At 40.6% G+C, this 17,532-nt stretch overlaps 1 protein-coding gene across 21 annotated transcripts in view; it reads left to right on the top strand.

Moving 5' to 3' along the window:
- dlg2 (discs, large homolog 2 (Drosophila)) overlaps window positions 1-17,167 on the top strand; it is a 131,009-nt gene extending 113,842 nt beyond the window's left edge. For 8 of the 21 annotated variants that reach the window (XM_030360829.1, XM_030360822.1, XM_030360825.1 and 5 more), the window contains 11 exons: window positions 2,083-2,197; window positions 2,622-2,798; window positions 3,355-3,430; window positions 4,764-4,860; window positions 7,443-7,493; window positions 7,813-7,914; window positions 8,803-8,826; window positions 11,162-11,334; window positions 11,458-11,567; window positions 11,915-12,006; window positions 12,561-13,039. In XM_030360829.1, coding sequence (XP_030216689.1) covers window positions 2,083-2,197; window positions 2,622-2,798; window positions 3,355-3,430; window positions 4,764-4,860; window positions 7,443-7,493; window positions 7,813-7,914; window positions 8,803-8,826; window positions 11,162-11,334; window positions 11,458-11,567; window positions 11,915-12,006; window positions 12,561-12,667 — 1,124 coding nt within the window. In that variant the 3' untranslated portion in view covers window positions 12,668-13,039. Of the gene's footprint in view, window positions 1-2,082; window positions 2,198-2,621; window positions 2,799-3,354; window positions 3,431-4,763; window positions 4,861-5,429; window positions 5,476-7,442; window positions 7,494-7,812; window positions 7,915-8,802; window positions 8,827-11,161; window positions 11,335-11,457; window positions 11,568-11,914; window positions 12,007-12,560 lie in introns of all 21 variants that reach the window. The other 13 variants (XM_030360824.1, XM_030360834.1, XM_030360832.1 and 10 more) reach the window with 6 other exon arrangements.
- The last annotated feature ends 365 nt before the right edge of the window (window positions 17,168-17,532 follow it).

The raw sequence follows: 17,532 nt of genomic DNA, 5'->3' as shown, positions 1-17,532 counted from the left end.
GTGAATGACTGCAACTACAGACAACAGCCAACTACACCCTATTTAACCACCGGGCATGTCTTGTTGTTAATAACAACCCTCCCCCCCCCCCACCCCCCACCCCCTTGAAGAAATTACGTATATTTTTATCCCATATTACGATACTATAGATATATAATTATTTTCTCAATCCTCGACTGTGCACTTTTGAAAACCCCCCCTCCTCACTTGTCCTTGTGTACTTTTTGACTTCTCGTCCCTGGTCTTGAAGCCAAGCCCTGAATGTGTAGTCCGTTCTCCCAAACCCATATACTGGCTCCTCCCACCCTAGAATTAAATGTGTATGTAAAGATGTCCTCTGCAGAAGAGCTGTGTTGTGTTTTGAACCCAAATTGGAGAGACATCCAGTGTATGAGGCAGCCAATATATGATGAACCATACCTGGTTTATTACGCGTTATAAATTTGTAGTGCAACTATATATTTGTAATGTTTAAAATGACACGGTAGTTGAATGACAATCAGCTCATGCCATGAGAAGTAGTATTTTCCACTTGTGAATCTTAGAAAAACAGATGTAGCTGAGGATGTGGCTGGCACAGATACAGCTTGGTGGGTATGAGAGCCGTAAGGCTGCAGTCTACATCTGCGGTTTCATGGTTTCATTAACCCACAACCTGACTCCGTATCCACAGGAAACAGATAATTTGAGAGATGACAAAGAGTATCTCTCTTGGTATCTACAAATCAATTGTACTGTGTATTGTAATTTGTCTCTGTTGATCGGTTGTACAAATGCAGCCAAACTCTGAGTCAAACTCTGAAATGAATCAAAGCTTTGTCTGAAGGGCATTGGCTTAATATAAGTTGTTAGATCTTGATATAACAATTGCTCTCTGATCTATACTTGTTGAAAACCTTGAAACACATGCAAGGTTGATCCCCCACTGAATTTACAATGAGGTACGGGGCAGGATCGCATCGTGACTTGGAAGCTTGACTCCAGGCCAAAGCTTCTGGGTTCGATAACCAAGGTCTGCAGCCTCTTTGTAATCAAATGTTATGCTATCAGGTCTCTCTTGCCAAAGAGGTGCTCAACCTCAATGAAACAAACCTGAATAGGTAACGGTTCAATAAAAAAAAGAATAGCCAACAGATCAATATTCTCAATAGAGCAAGGTACGAAAAGGGTTGTACAGGGTCAGAAACTAGTTATTCCACCTCGGCACTTCCGTAATCACCGGTCCACTGACCCCCACGATGAATAATTTCGGTTGAGTCGCTGCAATAGAGACCAGGAGAGGTAGGTGGGTTTCTAATGGGGCTGCAGCACAGGGAGAGGTATTCAGCCCTCGAGGGACTAGAGGGCATGCATGTCCTCCAGGGAAGTGGCTGGACCGCTGGAGGGGGTTTGTTCCCAAATGTTTGCTGATTTTAGATTTTGTTTTTCTATGTGTGTGAGAATTGCATTAACTTTCAAGTGGTGTCCAAATGTCAGTACCTACGACAATTCACTAGCTTCTATTGCTAATGGAAAAGGGAGAAAAATACTTGGTTAACTCTACGTTACTTATCACTTAGTGTTTATTTTAATGAGAAGAAGAATTGTCACAGACGTTAATACAGTGAAAATCCTTTTGAAGCAATTGAAACAGCATCATTAAGTGATTTTGTGTCATTTTCGTGGCAAATTCTGCTGGCAGCCTGAAAGAACAATTGTCATGGGATTTGTCTAGCTAATTTGTAGACCTTGCTATGCTGCGTGTGGTGAGATCTGACAGAAATTCAAGACTGCACGGCAACCTTTGGCAATTCCACCTTTTTCCGTGTCCTGAATACGGGAGCATGCCCACGTGTGATTGCTACAAATAATGCTTTGGGTTTCACTGTCCCAAAGACAGCTCATTAAACCAAGAGGTGACTCATAATAGGAGCATCTCTGGTAGGATTTATTGAACACGGATTATTACCCCGTAATAAAAAAAGGTCTCCCGCCGAATTCAAGTCAAGCCAACCCTTGACTCTGATCCGGCGCCAGACCTTTGAAGGCCTGGGAGACTGGCCTGGGTTGACCCTGGGATTATTCCTCTCCTTCTCGGGCCAGAGTACGGACGTTTTGAGGCCAAGATCCACGACCTCCGGGAGCAGATGATGAACCACAGCATGAGTTCTGGGTCAGGGTCGCTACGAACCAATCAGAAGAGGTCCCTCTATGTCAGGTAGGGACTGTTCTACCCTTTCTACCACAGTAGTCTTTTGGCAGCGTTTAGCTGGTGCAATATCTCTCTGTCTCTGTCTCTCTGTATCTTGCTCTTGCTCTCTCTCGCTCTCTCTCGCTTATCACTGCCAATGCTGATACCAATAACCGATTCGATCCATTAATTTTATTGAAGAGTGTGGACGTAGGCTGATATGTGTTAACGTTATCTCCTTTCGCAACAATCCCAAATTGCCAGTATAGGTCCCAGGAGGATATATCTCTGTCTCTCTGTCCTTCTTTCTCTCTATAGCTTTCTTTCTTCCTTTCTGACGTTCTTATTTCTTTTTGTGCCAAAGTGCTCAATCGACTCCCTTTGTGTGTGTCTGTCTTTTTTTGTGTGTGTGTGTGTGTGTGTCTGTCTGTGTTCGACGCTCTGCTTCCAGGGCCCTGTTCGACTATGAGAAGGCCAAGGACAGCGGGCTGCCCAGCCAGGGTCTGAGCTTCCGCTACGGAGACATCCTGCACGTCATCAACGCCTCTGATGATGAGTGGTGGCAGGCCCGCCGCGTGACGCCGCACGGGGACAGCGACGAGATGGGCGTCATCCCCAGCAAGAGACGGTCAGCAGAGAGCCAATGTTCGGCGGCCATCTTCTTAACAAACAACCTCCACTTCAATTGAATGATAATGTAGGGGGGGGGGAGGGAGGGAGGGAGGGAGGGAGGGAGAGAGAGAGAGAGAGAGAGAGAGAGAGAGAGAGAGAGAGAGAGAGAGAGAGAGAGAGAGAGAGAGAGAGAGAGAGAGAGAGAGAGAGAGAGAGAGAGAGAGAGAGAGAGAGAGAGAGAGAGAGAGAGAGAGAGAGGATTATGAAACTACAAGCCAAAAAGGTTCCTCCCTCGTTGCTTAATGTTCTGTGATTGACAAGCAAGATGGAGGCCCCGAACCAATCAGGACCTATAGCTCCATATCAAACCAGAGATGCAACATTTTTAATCTGATTTTAGTCTTATAGGGGATTACCATTTTGGTTATAGAAGCAATCATTTTAAACCAAGTCTTTAATTATTCAAGGAAATCGTTCATCGACATCTCATACATTAATTTATCATTGATGACCCTGTGGTGATTTCTCGGTAATGGATGAAGGCCCCCGTAGTGACTGTCCTCGCTCTGCAGGGTGGAGCGGAAGGAGCGAGCGCGTCTGAAGACGGTGAAGTTCAACGCCAAGCCGGGCTCCATCGACTCCAAAGGGGTGAGTGTGATTGTAAATATCAAGTAAGGATCTGGGGATCTAGTAAGGATCTTCTGCTGACTTGTTGTTCTCATCATGGGCGTTAATCGTAAAACTTTACGAATGAAACGGTCAAGTTCGGACAAGGCGTGTCATTTGGACTGATTTTTAAGACGCATATTTTGCGCTGATATGTAGTGTAGTTTTAGCCGTTCGCTGTGTTTTCTTAGATACATGCATAGGGTAACTCGATCCTTGGCTATATTTCATTTAATGACACACAAGAGTATTAGTGTGCAAGAACATACACTTTCATCAGAATACCCCTCATCTAATGCTTACCATACAACATCACAAAATCCAGTTCCCAAATGAAGGGGGAAAGGTAGAATTCTAAGCAAATATCCAATCTCTATTAACCGGCCTTTCATTTGCACTTAATGCACATAAAAGCTTGCGTCTTCAAAATGCAAATATTTCCCACGAGGGAGGCGATCATTGAGGTCTACAGAATGTGTCAAGGAACCCCTCCAGTGTCGTTGTCCATTTTGGCTCACGGTAAAACAGCCATTGATTATCCTTCCATGGGTACGTTCCACCTCTGCCTCTGAGTCCAAAGTCACCCCTCCATTCCCTGTGGCTGCATGCTCAGTTTTGCTTATTTTGTTTCTCTTCTGAGGCAATACCCTGATTACGTTTCTCACAGCATGATACCTTCAACCCTTTTTTGGCGTGTCTCACCTTGCCTGTGTATTATTTATGTTCATTTATTTATGTGTCTTTTGTGCCTTGGATGCAACTGTGGGATATCAGAGGTTATGGAGAAAAAAGTTCTGCTGTAGGAAAGACGGTTTGATGTTGAACCGTTGCAAGAAAAGTATTTTTCATTTATGAATAAAAAAATATATATTTTTTTTTTTTCTTAGCTTTGTAAAGCCTAATGATTTCGGCCAGTAATGGGCCAAAAGTATCCACTCATTGAATGGTCTTTTTATGTTTTGAGGTAAGGTAAACACTCAAGTATAAACAATGCTAAATATTTTGTTTATTCAAGATTACAGGGAGCACGTAAAACAAACAAAAAAGCCTCAAAAATAGTATCATTGACAGACTTCGAGAGGACCGACTTCGAGATAAAAGAGAGCAGTATAATCAGTGTTTACCTCAATCGCTTTGAATTAGAAGGGTCACCATCAGAACGACCTTGTTGACTTCCCACTGTCTTTGCTAGCAGTTTGTTTGTTTGTTTTCTGTCTGCATGAAAATGTCCACCAGTCACACATACCTGTCCCCCCCCCCCCCCCCCCCCCCTACCCAACACCCACCCCTACCCCATGCCCTCTCTCCTCCACAGTCATTCAATGACAAACGTAAAAAGAATTACATCTTCACACGAAAGTTTCCATTCTACAAGAACAAAGATGGCGACCAAGAAGGCAGTGATTCTGACCGTAAGTAAGCCACGGCCGCACGCACACACATCGAGGCACACACACACACACACAGCCACACACACACACACACACATCTACAAGAACACACACACACACGCATGCATGCACAGACACACACACAGAGTAGGGCATACTTGCAGTGGTTGATACGCAAGTAATAGTACAGCTTTGCGTCGCGAGAAAAGGGTTTGGGTTCTTTTCTGTGAGGTTTCCTGCTGTCTCTGTCGTCATTTTCTGTGTCTCCTTGTGCAGAGTTGTCCGAGTTCCTAGTCTTGAGAACGAATCAATCAACAGATTTAAAACACGTTAAGGCTCCTAGAACTAAACCCTAAAAAGCCCAAAGGAGCATCAACTCTGTGTATTTGGCTCCCCCTGCTGGCTGATTCGTGTTCACAGGCAGAACTCGGCCCCCTGGCCTTCGAACTGAAGGCAGCTCCCGCCTTTCAACGCCTCTTACCTTTCCCTTCTCTTGGTATCTGGTGTCGCTCCCCCCTCTCTCTCTCTCTCTCTCTCTTTTTTCCCACTGTCTTTTCTGTGTCTCTCTGTGGACGTCCGGGTACCCGTAGGACATCCTGGGCCTGGGTGATGATGGGTATGGGACCAAGACATTCAGTAAGTGGTTCTCAGAGCCGTCGGTTCCCTCCTAACGTTTGGCTCTTACCCAGCAACGCCACGTCACATCTCCCTGTTAACATTGACATTGATTTTTATTTATTTATTTTTTGATATGGTTTCTGCAGTATCTCTGCATGCCAGGTGTAAGTGCTTTTCTCTGTGTGCTGCTCCTTACCTCTGTCAATCAGGTTTTAGCGTAACCGTCCAAATGTTTATACGTTAAATACAACACATCGTTTGACAAGGAATGGGCAAACAATTTAACAACGATGTTTGTATTTGATGTATTATTAATGATTATGTGTGTATTTTTATGATGTAATAATAAATATAATCTATATTTTTTATAGATATATTTTATATTTATTAACATAATATTAAATATATTAAGATAAATAAATAATGCAGTCTAAACACTAGGCGTCATAGCAGATTGGCGTCAGAGTTAATTGTATGTCATCATTGTCAAATCAATCTTATCAGCCCCCGCATGAACAGTATTATTAAGTTGAGGGAGGCGACCTCCAGCTACACACACTGGTTTGATTGGGCTACTTATTGATTCGTTAATTGAATTGCTTCAATATAAATGTCGTTCCTTCATTAGCAAGGTGCGCCGATGACGTTAGTTCCTGCCACAGGCTGCTTCATTCGTCTGCTATTTTTAGCAACAACTTCCCCTTAAATTACCGGTACTTTGAAGTCATTTAAGTGGCCTGCTGTGCCCATGTGATTTAATAGGCAATTGAAACCTTGGCAATACCAGCTTGATCTATGCGCAAGTACCTACACTTAATACGATCTTATGAATACTGTTTTGGGTTTTCTCAAGATATGATTGAACTGGTTATGAATATCGTATACAACTCCCACGTTGGATACTGTACTATATAGACTCCCGTTCCCGGTGCACACTGACTTTGTAATGCTAATAAAGGCGAATGCATGTTTGCATGATGCTCATGACTATAACCTTATTGCAATGTTTGCTTACTTTATCTGTGATTGCACCCTGGACTTTAAAATTCAGCATAATAATGCTTTGTTATGCTTTTCATGTGTATCATCTATCATGTATTGTTTTCTTGTTTTTATATGTTTTATTATTGTCTAAATGTAATTCAAACTCACCATTTTTGACGTTTTAAGAATTAACGTTCAGTTTCCAAAATCTTTCAGTTTAACAATTTCAGAGGCAACATTTTCCAAGTGAGTTCATCTTTTATGGATGAATCTAGAACACCTACTTATTGGTCAACAGCAACACATGTAGTTGGCTGGGTTTTAGTGCCCAGGTGATAAAACAACCAAGCGCTTACAGTCGCCGGCTTCTAGCCCTAAGCGACTCACATATGCACTTGCTTTTGCTTTTATTATGTCATTAATCTTTTCAATAAATGTAATGTATTTTTTTTCCAAATCCTTTCAGTGAGGGAAATGCCACAACATGGAATTGAATTCTTTATTGGGCAAATGCTTCAGCTAGAATCAAAGACTCAAAATATCCTGTATAACTGTACATAATTACATGTTATTTCAATTGTAGTGGCCTTCTTCTCAGCCTCCAAGACAAAAAAAAATTACACATGGTTATTGTTTTAATTTGCTTAGGCCAAAGAGGTTTCCTTGTCATCGGCAATACTTTCTTAATCAGTACTAGCTCAACTTATTTTAGCTGGCTACCAAGTTCAGATATCACGTAGAAGACAGTTGGCAAGAGAATGTCCTCGAAATCAAATATCACATCACCTCTTCATATTGTTTTCCTCATATCTAACGGAATAAAACTGAAGGCAGATAAACTCTCACTTAGAATGTGACACAGGATGTGGTTACACTGCAGAACCGTCCCCAACATAGGAGTGTCTTTAGGTGCTCGTTGCTAAAGGTGTGTGTGTGTGTGTGTATGTGTTTGTGTGCGTGCGTGTGCGTGGGTGTGTCTGCGGTGCGTTTTAACCCCACAGGAAGCCAGGAAGAGATAATCCTCTCGTATGAGCCGGTGATGAGACAAGAAAGTGAGTGGCTATCACCCCTCCCATGTTGTGAAACCTTAGAGGACTGCAACACAAATATACCTGTCAAATAGATGGATCCTTTAATAATCCTTTACAGGAAATTACAGTGCCACTGCAGCTTCAGGACAGACAAACACCACACAGTTCCTGAGATAGATTCCATACTTAATAAGTTAAAATACAATAAAAAAAATGCTTAAGAAGTTATATATTACCTTATAGCCGCTGGTAAACAAGACTTCCTGTATCTCTCAGTTTTGCACATTGGTGAACATACATATATGTATAGACCTTCAACAGGAGTTTTTCCTTTCTCTAGTTAATTACGCCAGACCTGTCATAATCCTGGGACCCATGAAGGACCGGATCAACGACGACCTCATCTCGGAGTTCCCTGAAAAGTTTGGCTCATGCGTACCACGTAAGCATTCACTAATGAAAGACCAAATCCAGGAGACTCCATTCAGGGTGTCATTCTATTGTTAAGAAAAATAGATACGGTTTTAGATTTTGTTTTATGTTCCTATGAGAGAATCGAATCCAATATGCAATCATACATTTCGATTAGATTGGGTTAGGTTGCTTCGATTAAATGACATTTGACTCAAATTAGTTACTTTAGATCAGATAAAATTGGGTTTTCATTAGATTACATCGTATTTGGTTTGTTTAGATTTGATTAGGTTGGGTTTGTTTAGATGAGTTTGGGTTAGTTTAGATTAGCTACATTTAGATTCAATCTGGTCAATTTGGATTAGGTCACATTGGGTTGGTTCGAATTAGATTAGATCAGATTTTGTTAGTTTGGATTAGATCAGATTGTGTTAGTTTAGATTAGATCAGATTGTGTTAGTTTAGTTTAGATCAGATTGTGTAGTTTAGATTTGGTTAGATTAGACTAAATTTGATCAGACCAACAGTTGCGTACCTCCCAGGGCTGTGGAGAAATGTAAAAGTTGTATCCACACCCGCATCCCTGCCACTGACCACGCTTGGTCGCGTATGTGTGGTACACCAGTTGTAGCCATAGCAAATGGCTGGGTGTGGAACTCTGAGCCCTTGGCTGTGCTGGCTACAGCATGTTGGACGGGCTGGCTTCACAATCACACGGCCGCCTTATCTATTGATACTGAAATACTGAAAAAGTATCAAAGACAAAGTGTGCTTGACTTTAAAAAGGTCATTGTGTGTCTGTCTGTGTGTGCACGTTAATATGTATGTAACCCCAAATCTCAACCATTTTGCATGCTTTTATTTATCCATCTGTTTATTTGTGTTTATTTCAAATGCCCCATTAAACAAATAAAAGCTGCTAACAGTTCAGGGCAACAAGGTGAGTGAGCCCCAAAGTCGTTCTCTTCCTGTTTCTCTCTTCCTGTTCCTCTATTCTTGTTCCGTTTCCTTTTGTTCCCATAGCTCTCGTGAGTTGTGTGTCGGATTGTGTTTGTTCCAAGTCTAGTGTAACCCTTACAGTGTCCCACTTCCAAAGCAATAGCTTGAATAGTTGTTTGGGCCTATCAGAAGAATATGGTGAGATATGGCTGCTAGTTAACCATTGTGTCTTCAAGGACATCCAATTAAAATGTTGAACTTGCAACTTTACTTTGTTCTTACTTTTTCCATGTTTATATTTTTTTACTTTTTTGATAAAAGATTGTTTGCTTTACACCACACACTGTAAGCTCTATTTGGTTAGAGCTTACAGTGTTAACTTGGAATACACAGTGTATTCCAAGTTAACATGTTAACTGACATGTGGCTAAACATTAGGCTGAACACAATTATAAACGTGTTCTCAATGTTGAACTGAAAAATGTATCTCAAATTGTCTTCTATAACCATTGTCCCCGTTCTGTAAATTCAGTCAATTAAAGCAGTGATATTATGCCAACAGGTTTGAGTTTGATTAGTCATTACAAGCCGTTTGAAAATCAACCTTTTACTGGGTTTTAGTGACATCCCAAGTGGGAGTGTACACCTAGATGTTTGCTGGATAGGTAAGCAGCATGTGTTAGAGTCTACTCGGTAGGCTAGTAGACTGATCTATACAGCACACATCTAGTTGTGCACCCACTTCAGATGTCCACACACAGGAAAAAGCGAATCACTCTCACACCTGATAAGGGATGGGTCAGAATATACGATTATTCGTCCATGAGGGTCAAAATCGGTCCAAATGTTAACATTTGGACCGTTAACATTTTTTCCCATTCCAATATAAGGTTTTTCACAAGCCATAACTTTGTTTCCCCTGGTAACGCCCGAGGATTTGACTAATACCTGGAACAATCATTACCCTCCCGTAAGGTTCTTATGCAACAGAAACGTTGTTCACTCCTCCAGTAAATAGGACGAACCTTAGCTACGACTTGGCAACGGGAGGTATTCTAGTCCACTCAGCTATGCGCCAGAGAGCTAACGTTATGCATTGTACATATTTATAATTTGAAATTCCTCCCAGCCTTTATACAACAGATACTCTAGAAAAAAAAAACTTCACCGCACAATGCGGCATCATTACTACTGATTTTTTTTGCACTTTATTCTGTTTTGGGCATTTCCTCCCATTGCAAATATGTTTCAATGAATTACTGAAAGCAGTGTTCTGAAATGGGATCAATTAATAGTATGTAGCCTAAACCTATGTTGTGAGTAATAGAGAAGAAAATATTAAAAAGATTGTTTCAAGTGGCCTGTATGCATCGCCTTCACTTGGTTTTGCAAACCTTTACATGTCTTAAAGATATGATGTGGATGGTTCCAAGATTCTCATATATTCTCGTTTTTTACATTTCTCACATTGTAAATATGTTTTTGAATGAGTTTCTGAAAGTGGTGTTTTAAGATGGGACATATGTAATTATAATTTGTAATCCCATGTTGCAAATATAAAAAAAGAAAAAACATTATAAAATTTCAGGTCTTCTGGAAATGTTTTTGGTCGCTGTGCCATAATTCAGCTTAATATTTAATATATTGTTGCTTAAGGCACACTCATTAACGAGAACATTTCAAACTGGCACTGTATGTTGAAAAGGTTGCTGACCCCTGCTCTAGGGTCTATAGCATATAACCACGTTGTCTGATTACAGTTTAATTCATTTTTCACAATTTACCAGCTCTCGTTTTAAAGAACGAATCACCGCGCCATTAGTTTCAATGGGATTCGAGAGACAGTCTATACTTTCAACATAAAGTGTACATATTTATAATTTGAAATTCGTCCCAGCCTTTATACCACAGATACTATAGGGTCTATAGCATATAACCGCGTTTTCTGATTACAGTTTAATGCATTTTTCACAACAGACAATTTGACTGGAACTACTTAGCAGGTAGTTGTTTTTCTGCGTTTAAGATATTAAGTGATTTCTTGCCGAAGAGCCATGGCTGCCTTTGTGAATGTCGGCACACATCGAATAATCGATTATTCGTTCATACCACCCACTGATTATTCGACAATGAAAAATTTTAGTTTTTCACATCCCTACACCTGATCACTTCTTTAAGACACATCAAGTACAAAATCTGATTGGATGTCCTTGGAAAGATTCTTCCTTAGCTAGCGACTAAATAGACCTTGTGTGTCCCAACAATAACAGAGTTAAGCTAAAGCTCATTATCTTTCTAACCGGTCGACCCTAACCCCCGCCTCCTCCCGCCCTCAGACACCACTCGACCAAAGAGGGACTACGAGGTGGACAGCCGCGACTACCACTTCGTCCAGTCGCGGGAGCAGATGGAGAAGGACATCCAAGAGCACAAGTTCATCGAGGCGGGCCAGTACAACGACAACCTGTACGGCACCAGCGTCCAGTCGGTCAAATATGTGGCGGAGAGGGTGAGCCCCCCCCCCCCCCCCCCCCCCGCTCCCCTCCAGCCAATGGGAACGTTGGATCCAATTTTTGGCGGGGAGGTTGACGGTTGTCCTTGACTTTCCTTTCTGTGCGTCCGTCTGTTCCAGGGCAAACACTGTATACTGGATGTGTCCGGGAACGCCATCAAGCGATTACAAGTAGCACAACTTTACCCTATCGCCATATTCATCAAACCCAAGTCGGTGGATTCATTAATGTGAGTACTGGGATGTCGGCCAACTTTGTCAATGTCCACATTTCATTAGATCTCGACTTTATCCTAATTTCAGCAACCTCTCTTGGCTTGAGATGTCGCTGCAGCTACAGCTGTATAATCTTCAGATGTCATGGCTGTCATCTGTAGATGATGTAGCTATAACTGTAGCGAAATCTCGAGCCACTATAGGCTTCTAATGGGACACACACAACTGCAAGTTTCAACTATAAGGCTTTACTCTCATCTGTCTTGGCTGCTGCTACCATCATGGTAGTGATTGTTGAAAGGACCTAGAGTAGATTATATGCTGTTGGTGGTGTGTGGGTCAGTTATCTCTCTGACAACAGGGACATGAACAAGAGGCTGACTGAGGAACAGGCCAGGAAGACGTTTGATAGAGCTCAAAAGCTAGAGCAAGAGTTTGGGGAATTCTTCACAGGTACGCTACTACTTCTACTACTATTACTACGTAACTAAATCAATAATGAATAACAAAGTGTACTTCATTTATCTATATTCAAATTACCTAATTATTAATAATATCATAATATGTCTTACTGTATGTCAGGTTGATCAATCTGTGGTTTATTGTGCAGGTTCATTTATTGTGCAAGGCACATCCTCAATGTATGAACCTTGCACAATAAACCATAGATTGATATATATGATTAAAAATGTAATATTATAATAATAAACAAGACGTACTGTGTGGATGGATGTGTGTGGTTATCCTTGTAATTGTGTTTATTGTGTATGCTCGTCGCCACTGTGAATGAGGGAAACCTCAATGTCTCTCTCGTAGATAAATGTTGGTGTGTGTGTGTGTGTGTGTGTGTGTGTGTGTGTGTGTGTGTGTGTGTGTGTGTGTGTGTGTGTGTGTGTGTGTGTGTGTGTGTGTGTGTGTGTGTGTGTGTGTGTGCATACCTGTGTGTACTGCGGCTCCACTGAGTGTGTGTTTGTGTGTGTAACCCATGGCTTCCTCTTGGTTCCCAGCGCTGGTCCAAGGGGACACCCTAGAGGACATATACAACCACTGCAAGCAGGTCATAGAGGAGCATTCTGGACCCTACATCTGGATCCCCTCCAAGGAAAGACTATAACTCCCCAGCTTCGCAGGGGCTCTGGACTGCTAGAAACTAGTGATCATTTGTAACATACAATAACTCTATGGCGATGAATAGTCTTCTGATATAATTATTATGATTACCGGTATTATTATTATTATTACTGTGAATATTTCTTTTTTTTTTCAATTTGTTCATTATTTTTTTCGGGTTTTATTTATTTGTTTATTTTTTTCACTCTCAACATGATTGTTCCTGAATGTATACCACAAAGTGTTAGACAACGTTTAGCTTCGAATACATCAACCGTTTGTATATTTTGTTCATTCTTATTTTTGCCAAAAAAAATGAAAGAAAGAAAACAACATGCAGCGGCAAGCGACAAAATAAACGTGGGGTTGATTTGTCCTTATCGACGCTCTGTGGGACTTCAGAACCATTACACTGGAGATGTTCAAGTGCAGGAAAAATGAGTCTGCCTGGTAGTACCACGCCCTACACCGCACACACACACACACACACACACACACACACACACACACACACACACACACACACACACACACACACACACACACACACACACACACACACCCCAACCATCCTTTCCGATCGGCAGCCCGCTTGCATGCAAACCTTCATCATCATCATCATCATCCAGAGCCCAGCTCATGTACGTACGCACCACCCCCTCCCAAACTCATCTCACTAATGGGATCTTCCGCGTGTGACACCCTGGGACACGACTCATGGACCAAACATTTTGCTTTGCTGTTTGTGTGCTCGTTCGACTGGGTTTTGTCTTCACTGGTTTCTTTACCCCCTCCAGTGCCCAGGGTTAAAGTAGAGGAAGTGGTAGGTGAAGGTGTGTTTGGTCGGGTGAGTCGGTGGCCATGGGTTCGGTAGGCTTCTGTCGCGTTAAGGAGGCGAGAGAACTAGAACTATATTTTGCTACTTGGATTCATTAAGTGGGAAGGGCACAAAAGCACAGAAGTATTTATTAAATATATAACTGCGGTATCTACTGAAGCTTCATTTGAGTGTTGTGTATAGTGATAGTGTCTGATGGGAGTCCTAGGGCGACTGTAGTGAGTGCAGTGGTGTGTGTTGGTGAAGCATGAGGATTGACATAAGGCATAAGGGGGACCATAATCCAACACCACATTGAACCCTGTTTTCTGGAACAAATATGTTCGGCAATGAAAATGAGCACTTTTTTAGGAACTTTACAGATGTGCACTTAGTAAAAAGCAATATTGAAGCAGTGTAGGAATTTTATTTGAAATAATTCCCCAAAAATAGACAAAACAATAAATACCTAATTTAAATACAACAGATGTAAACACAACAGGCCTTCTGCTTCTGCTACTTCGAGTGCTCAAGATGCACTCCAGAGGATAGAATCAGCCTCCAAAGGATGATATTGCTGGGCTTGACAAGTAACCATGACATCTCGGTGCTGTTGTCAGTAGGGTGAAATAACGACCCCTTGTAGCCTGAATGCACAGGTCACTCCGGTACAGCCAAGTCAATGTTACATAATACACAGAAGCGATATATTTTACAATGCAGCGGCTTGCCTCTACTGGCTTCCAGACCAGCCGATGACTCAAAGCGTCCACTACAGTATCCTCTGCATTGGATTTAGAAGGCCAGTTAAGCAGAATGCGTCAACACGATAGGTTTGTTTCTAACCAGCGGCCGCCTGTAAAGGGCCCTTAATCATTGCTCTAGTCCCAAGCCGCGGAAGTATTTCATTCAAAATAAATGAAAATTACAAACTTACAACACTTTAACCACCTCCCCCTATCCCCCTCCTTTTAATTTAATCTGTTAAAAGATTTCAGGCTAGAGTTTACCCCACACGCTATTTGTTTGATGTGGACACTGTTCTGTGAGTTTGGTTGTTGTTGATATGATGCAATTTCAACTCTGTAAAACGGGGTTACGTTACGATGACATCAGAACACAAATCACCATTATGCAAAAGCCTACATTGTTTATTATTTGAGGTATGCGTGTGTGTGTGTATATATATATATATATATATATATATATATATATATAGTGTACTGTCTGGCATCATTTCCTTCAAGTTACCATCAATTATTGTTCACCACTTGCCTTAACAGAGTAGGTTTATATCCAAGATGAAAAATCTTGTAAATGTAACTTCCTTGAGAAATGATTTTATTTATTTTAAGAACGCATCTCAGCTCTGAGTACACCCAAGGTTGAATATAATTATATTTAGATGTAGCTTTGTATTCAGTGACAGGTTGTTAGAGCAAAGTTTAGTTAAAGGTTTATTTATATTTTAGTTATCCTATCAGATATGCATGAGAACCGTGTTTGTGGCAACAATTTATTTTATGGATGACATTTAAATTAAAGGTGCCACAAGATTCCCCACAAAAGAAGTCATCAATATATGGGTCTGATAAAAAAAAAAAATATTTATTTTTTATTTTAAAGAGTTCATAGTATATTTAAAACAACAAGGGTTTTCTGGTAAACCAGAAGATTGGGCCTTAAATGATTAATCCTTGCAGTATAATAATACAATAACCAAGCTAATACTCACAAGCTAGTGTGGATCTTATAGGAACACCTGACTAATAATGATCCAATCTTAACCCTCAAACAAATTTCAATTAAAAAAAATTCAAAACACCAATATCATCCACAACCACTCCGGTTGAAACAGGATAAGGAAAATCTGTATAAACGAATCCCATCTGGTCCCATTGTGAACTCAAATAATCGCAGAAGAAAGTGAAGATGACTGAAAGTCATTGTTTGAGAAATGTGGTCAACTCATCTTATAAAAGTTATTTCACGATAGTTGATTCCTTAGCCGTTAAAATATATTATGTTTCCAAAACTGCCTTTTTAATAATTTGAAAATGCTCCCTAAAGTATATTATATCAGGTCAACACCATTATTCCTGTTTATTACACTTTAATGTAAACAAATACATTTTCTGTTGTTCATAGTGAATTCATTTAACAATGTGTGTATAGGGTCTCAGAATAAGCTCACCCATTTGTTTTGTTTTTCACTTCCAGCAATAGTTTGGCAACATTTTTAAATAAGCAATTATAACATGCAGGATATAATGCATAGATATTTATTCATGAGAAAGATGACTTTGGGGGCGATGGTGTGTGTATCTGGTTTATCCTTAGGACCTTTTTCGTTGAAATGTCCTTTTATTTATAAGGTAAACCAGGGCTTATAATGAACGGGTATAGCCTATTTTCTTAATTAATCAGGAGCCTGTGGGCCTACTGTAACCAAGGAAGCATCATGTCCACTCTAAACCAACACATATTTCGACATAGGAGGTGGGAGGACACTCAATTATAATTTTTCCACTGAATGCTGTTTACTAATGCTGTGTTGTGTCACTTCCTGTGTTCTGAACCTCTGAGGGTGGGGATTGCACTCTTACTTTACGGTACAACGTTAGCGGATAGCTTAATCTGCTGCTGTTTGCTGTCCACTCTTCCGTCACAGTGAATAAGTACGACTAGATCAGCCATTTGGATTTTCCAACCACTGAGTTTGTATTGCACATGAGTGGGCAGTCCTGGTATAGAAGGACCAAGAGGTGGTGTTATAGAGTTACAATGACATGAGAGCAGATTTCTATCCTTCCACGTTTTGTATAAAGTGCAAGGCCTGTGAAAAAGCAGTTGAAGTGGTAAATAGAAAACAATATATAAAACAGTGGTGCCAATGGCACTTCTTTAACATTTTGCGAGCAATTTGCACTTGCTGAGAATATATTTAAAAACATGTTCACATGAAACTTTTACAAAATTTCTGTGACAAAACAATTCTGCAACAGCTTTGTTGTCTAGAAAAAAAAGGGTTGATTTTGTTTTGAGTTTGGTTGTTGATGTTGATTTTCTTTGCTTGAGGGTTGTTTGATAAGGGGTTGTTCTAGATTGCAGTACATTACATTACATTTCTTTGCAGTAGGAATATAGTGGTATTTTCTCAACACCATACTATGAAACAGGTTCAGCAAAACCCTGCCAGAGTTCAGCATAGAAGCCCACCTTGTTTTGGATTTGTTGCTTCTAATTACATGGATGTTGTTTTTTTGGTTTTGTTTTGTTCTTAAAAACCTTCTCGTCTATTCAATATCAAGATACAATGCACTTAAAACAAGGCACCGATATGCCATATCTGATTTACACATTTGATTGTAGCTTTTTGTTTGTTTGTTTCAGCTGAGTGGTTATAGTTAAATCCGTGCAGGGCTGTACATTTTACATTTACATTGATTTAGCTTCTTGACAATAACAACAAAACTAAATATATGATTTTGTCTCTTTTTATTCTGGACATTTGCATCTTTTCAGTGAAAACGTTTGAAACACTGAGGTTGTCTCTGCTCTCTGTTGTATGCACTTCTGGACGCTTTGATGAATACTACTTTAAGAGCATTTGCTGTATACAAGCCCTTACCACAGCAACCGTATTTTAAAGAGAAATGGACATTAAACATGTAAAATACTTTTAAATGCTTTTTGAATCTATTCTTTCAGAATCTCCCACTTTCCCTATCTCTCTCTTCCCTTATCCTTGGCTATAATTTGAAATGCTGTTCCATTATAATCAACATATAACACAAAACTCATCAGCCAAAGTGTTTGGGCCTGACAGACTGAAATGATTCTTACCTACATATTTTCACTGTTTAATGTGTGGTGCATTTGGAGTTGGATCATAAAAGGCAAGCTGAGAAAACAGTGACCGACTTCATCCACCAGAGGGCAGGATTACAACGTGTTTTAGCCCGAGGGGACACATTTCTGAAACTGGGCAGGTTGGGTAGTCGTGTGCAAAGATGGGACAGGTTTGACGTAGTCCAAACAGACTGCTCTAC

This window comes from Gadus morhua, chromosome 7 (assembly GCF_902167405.1).
Source record: "Gadus morhua chromosome 7, gadMor3.0, whole genome shotgun sequence".
Taxonomy (NCBI): Eukaryota; Metazoa; Chordata; class Actinopteri; order Gadiformes; family Gadidae; genus Gadus; species Gadus morhua.
The sequence above is the reverse complement of the archived record's forward strand: the minus strand, read 5'-3'. Positions and strand labels throughout refer to the sequence as shown.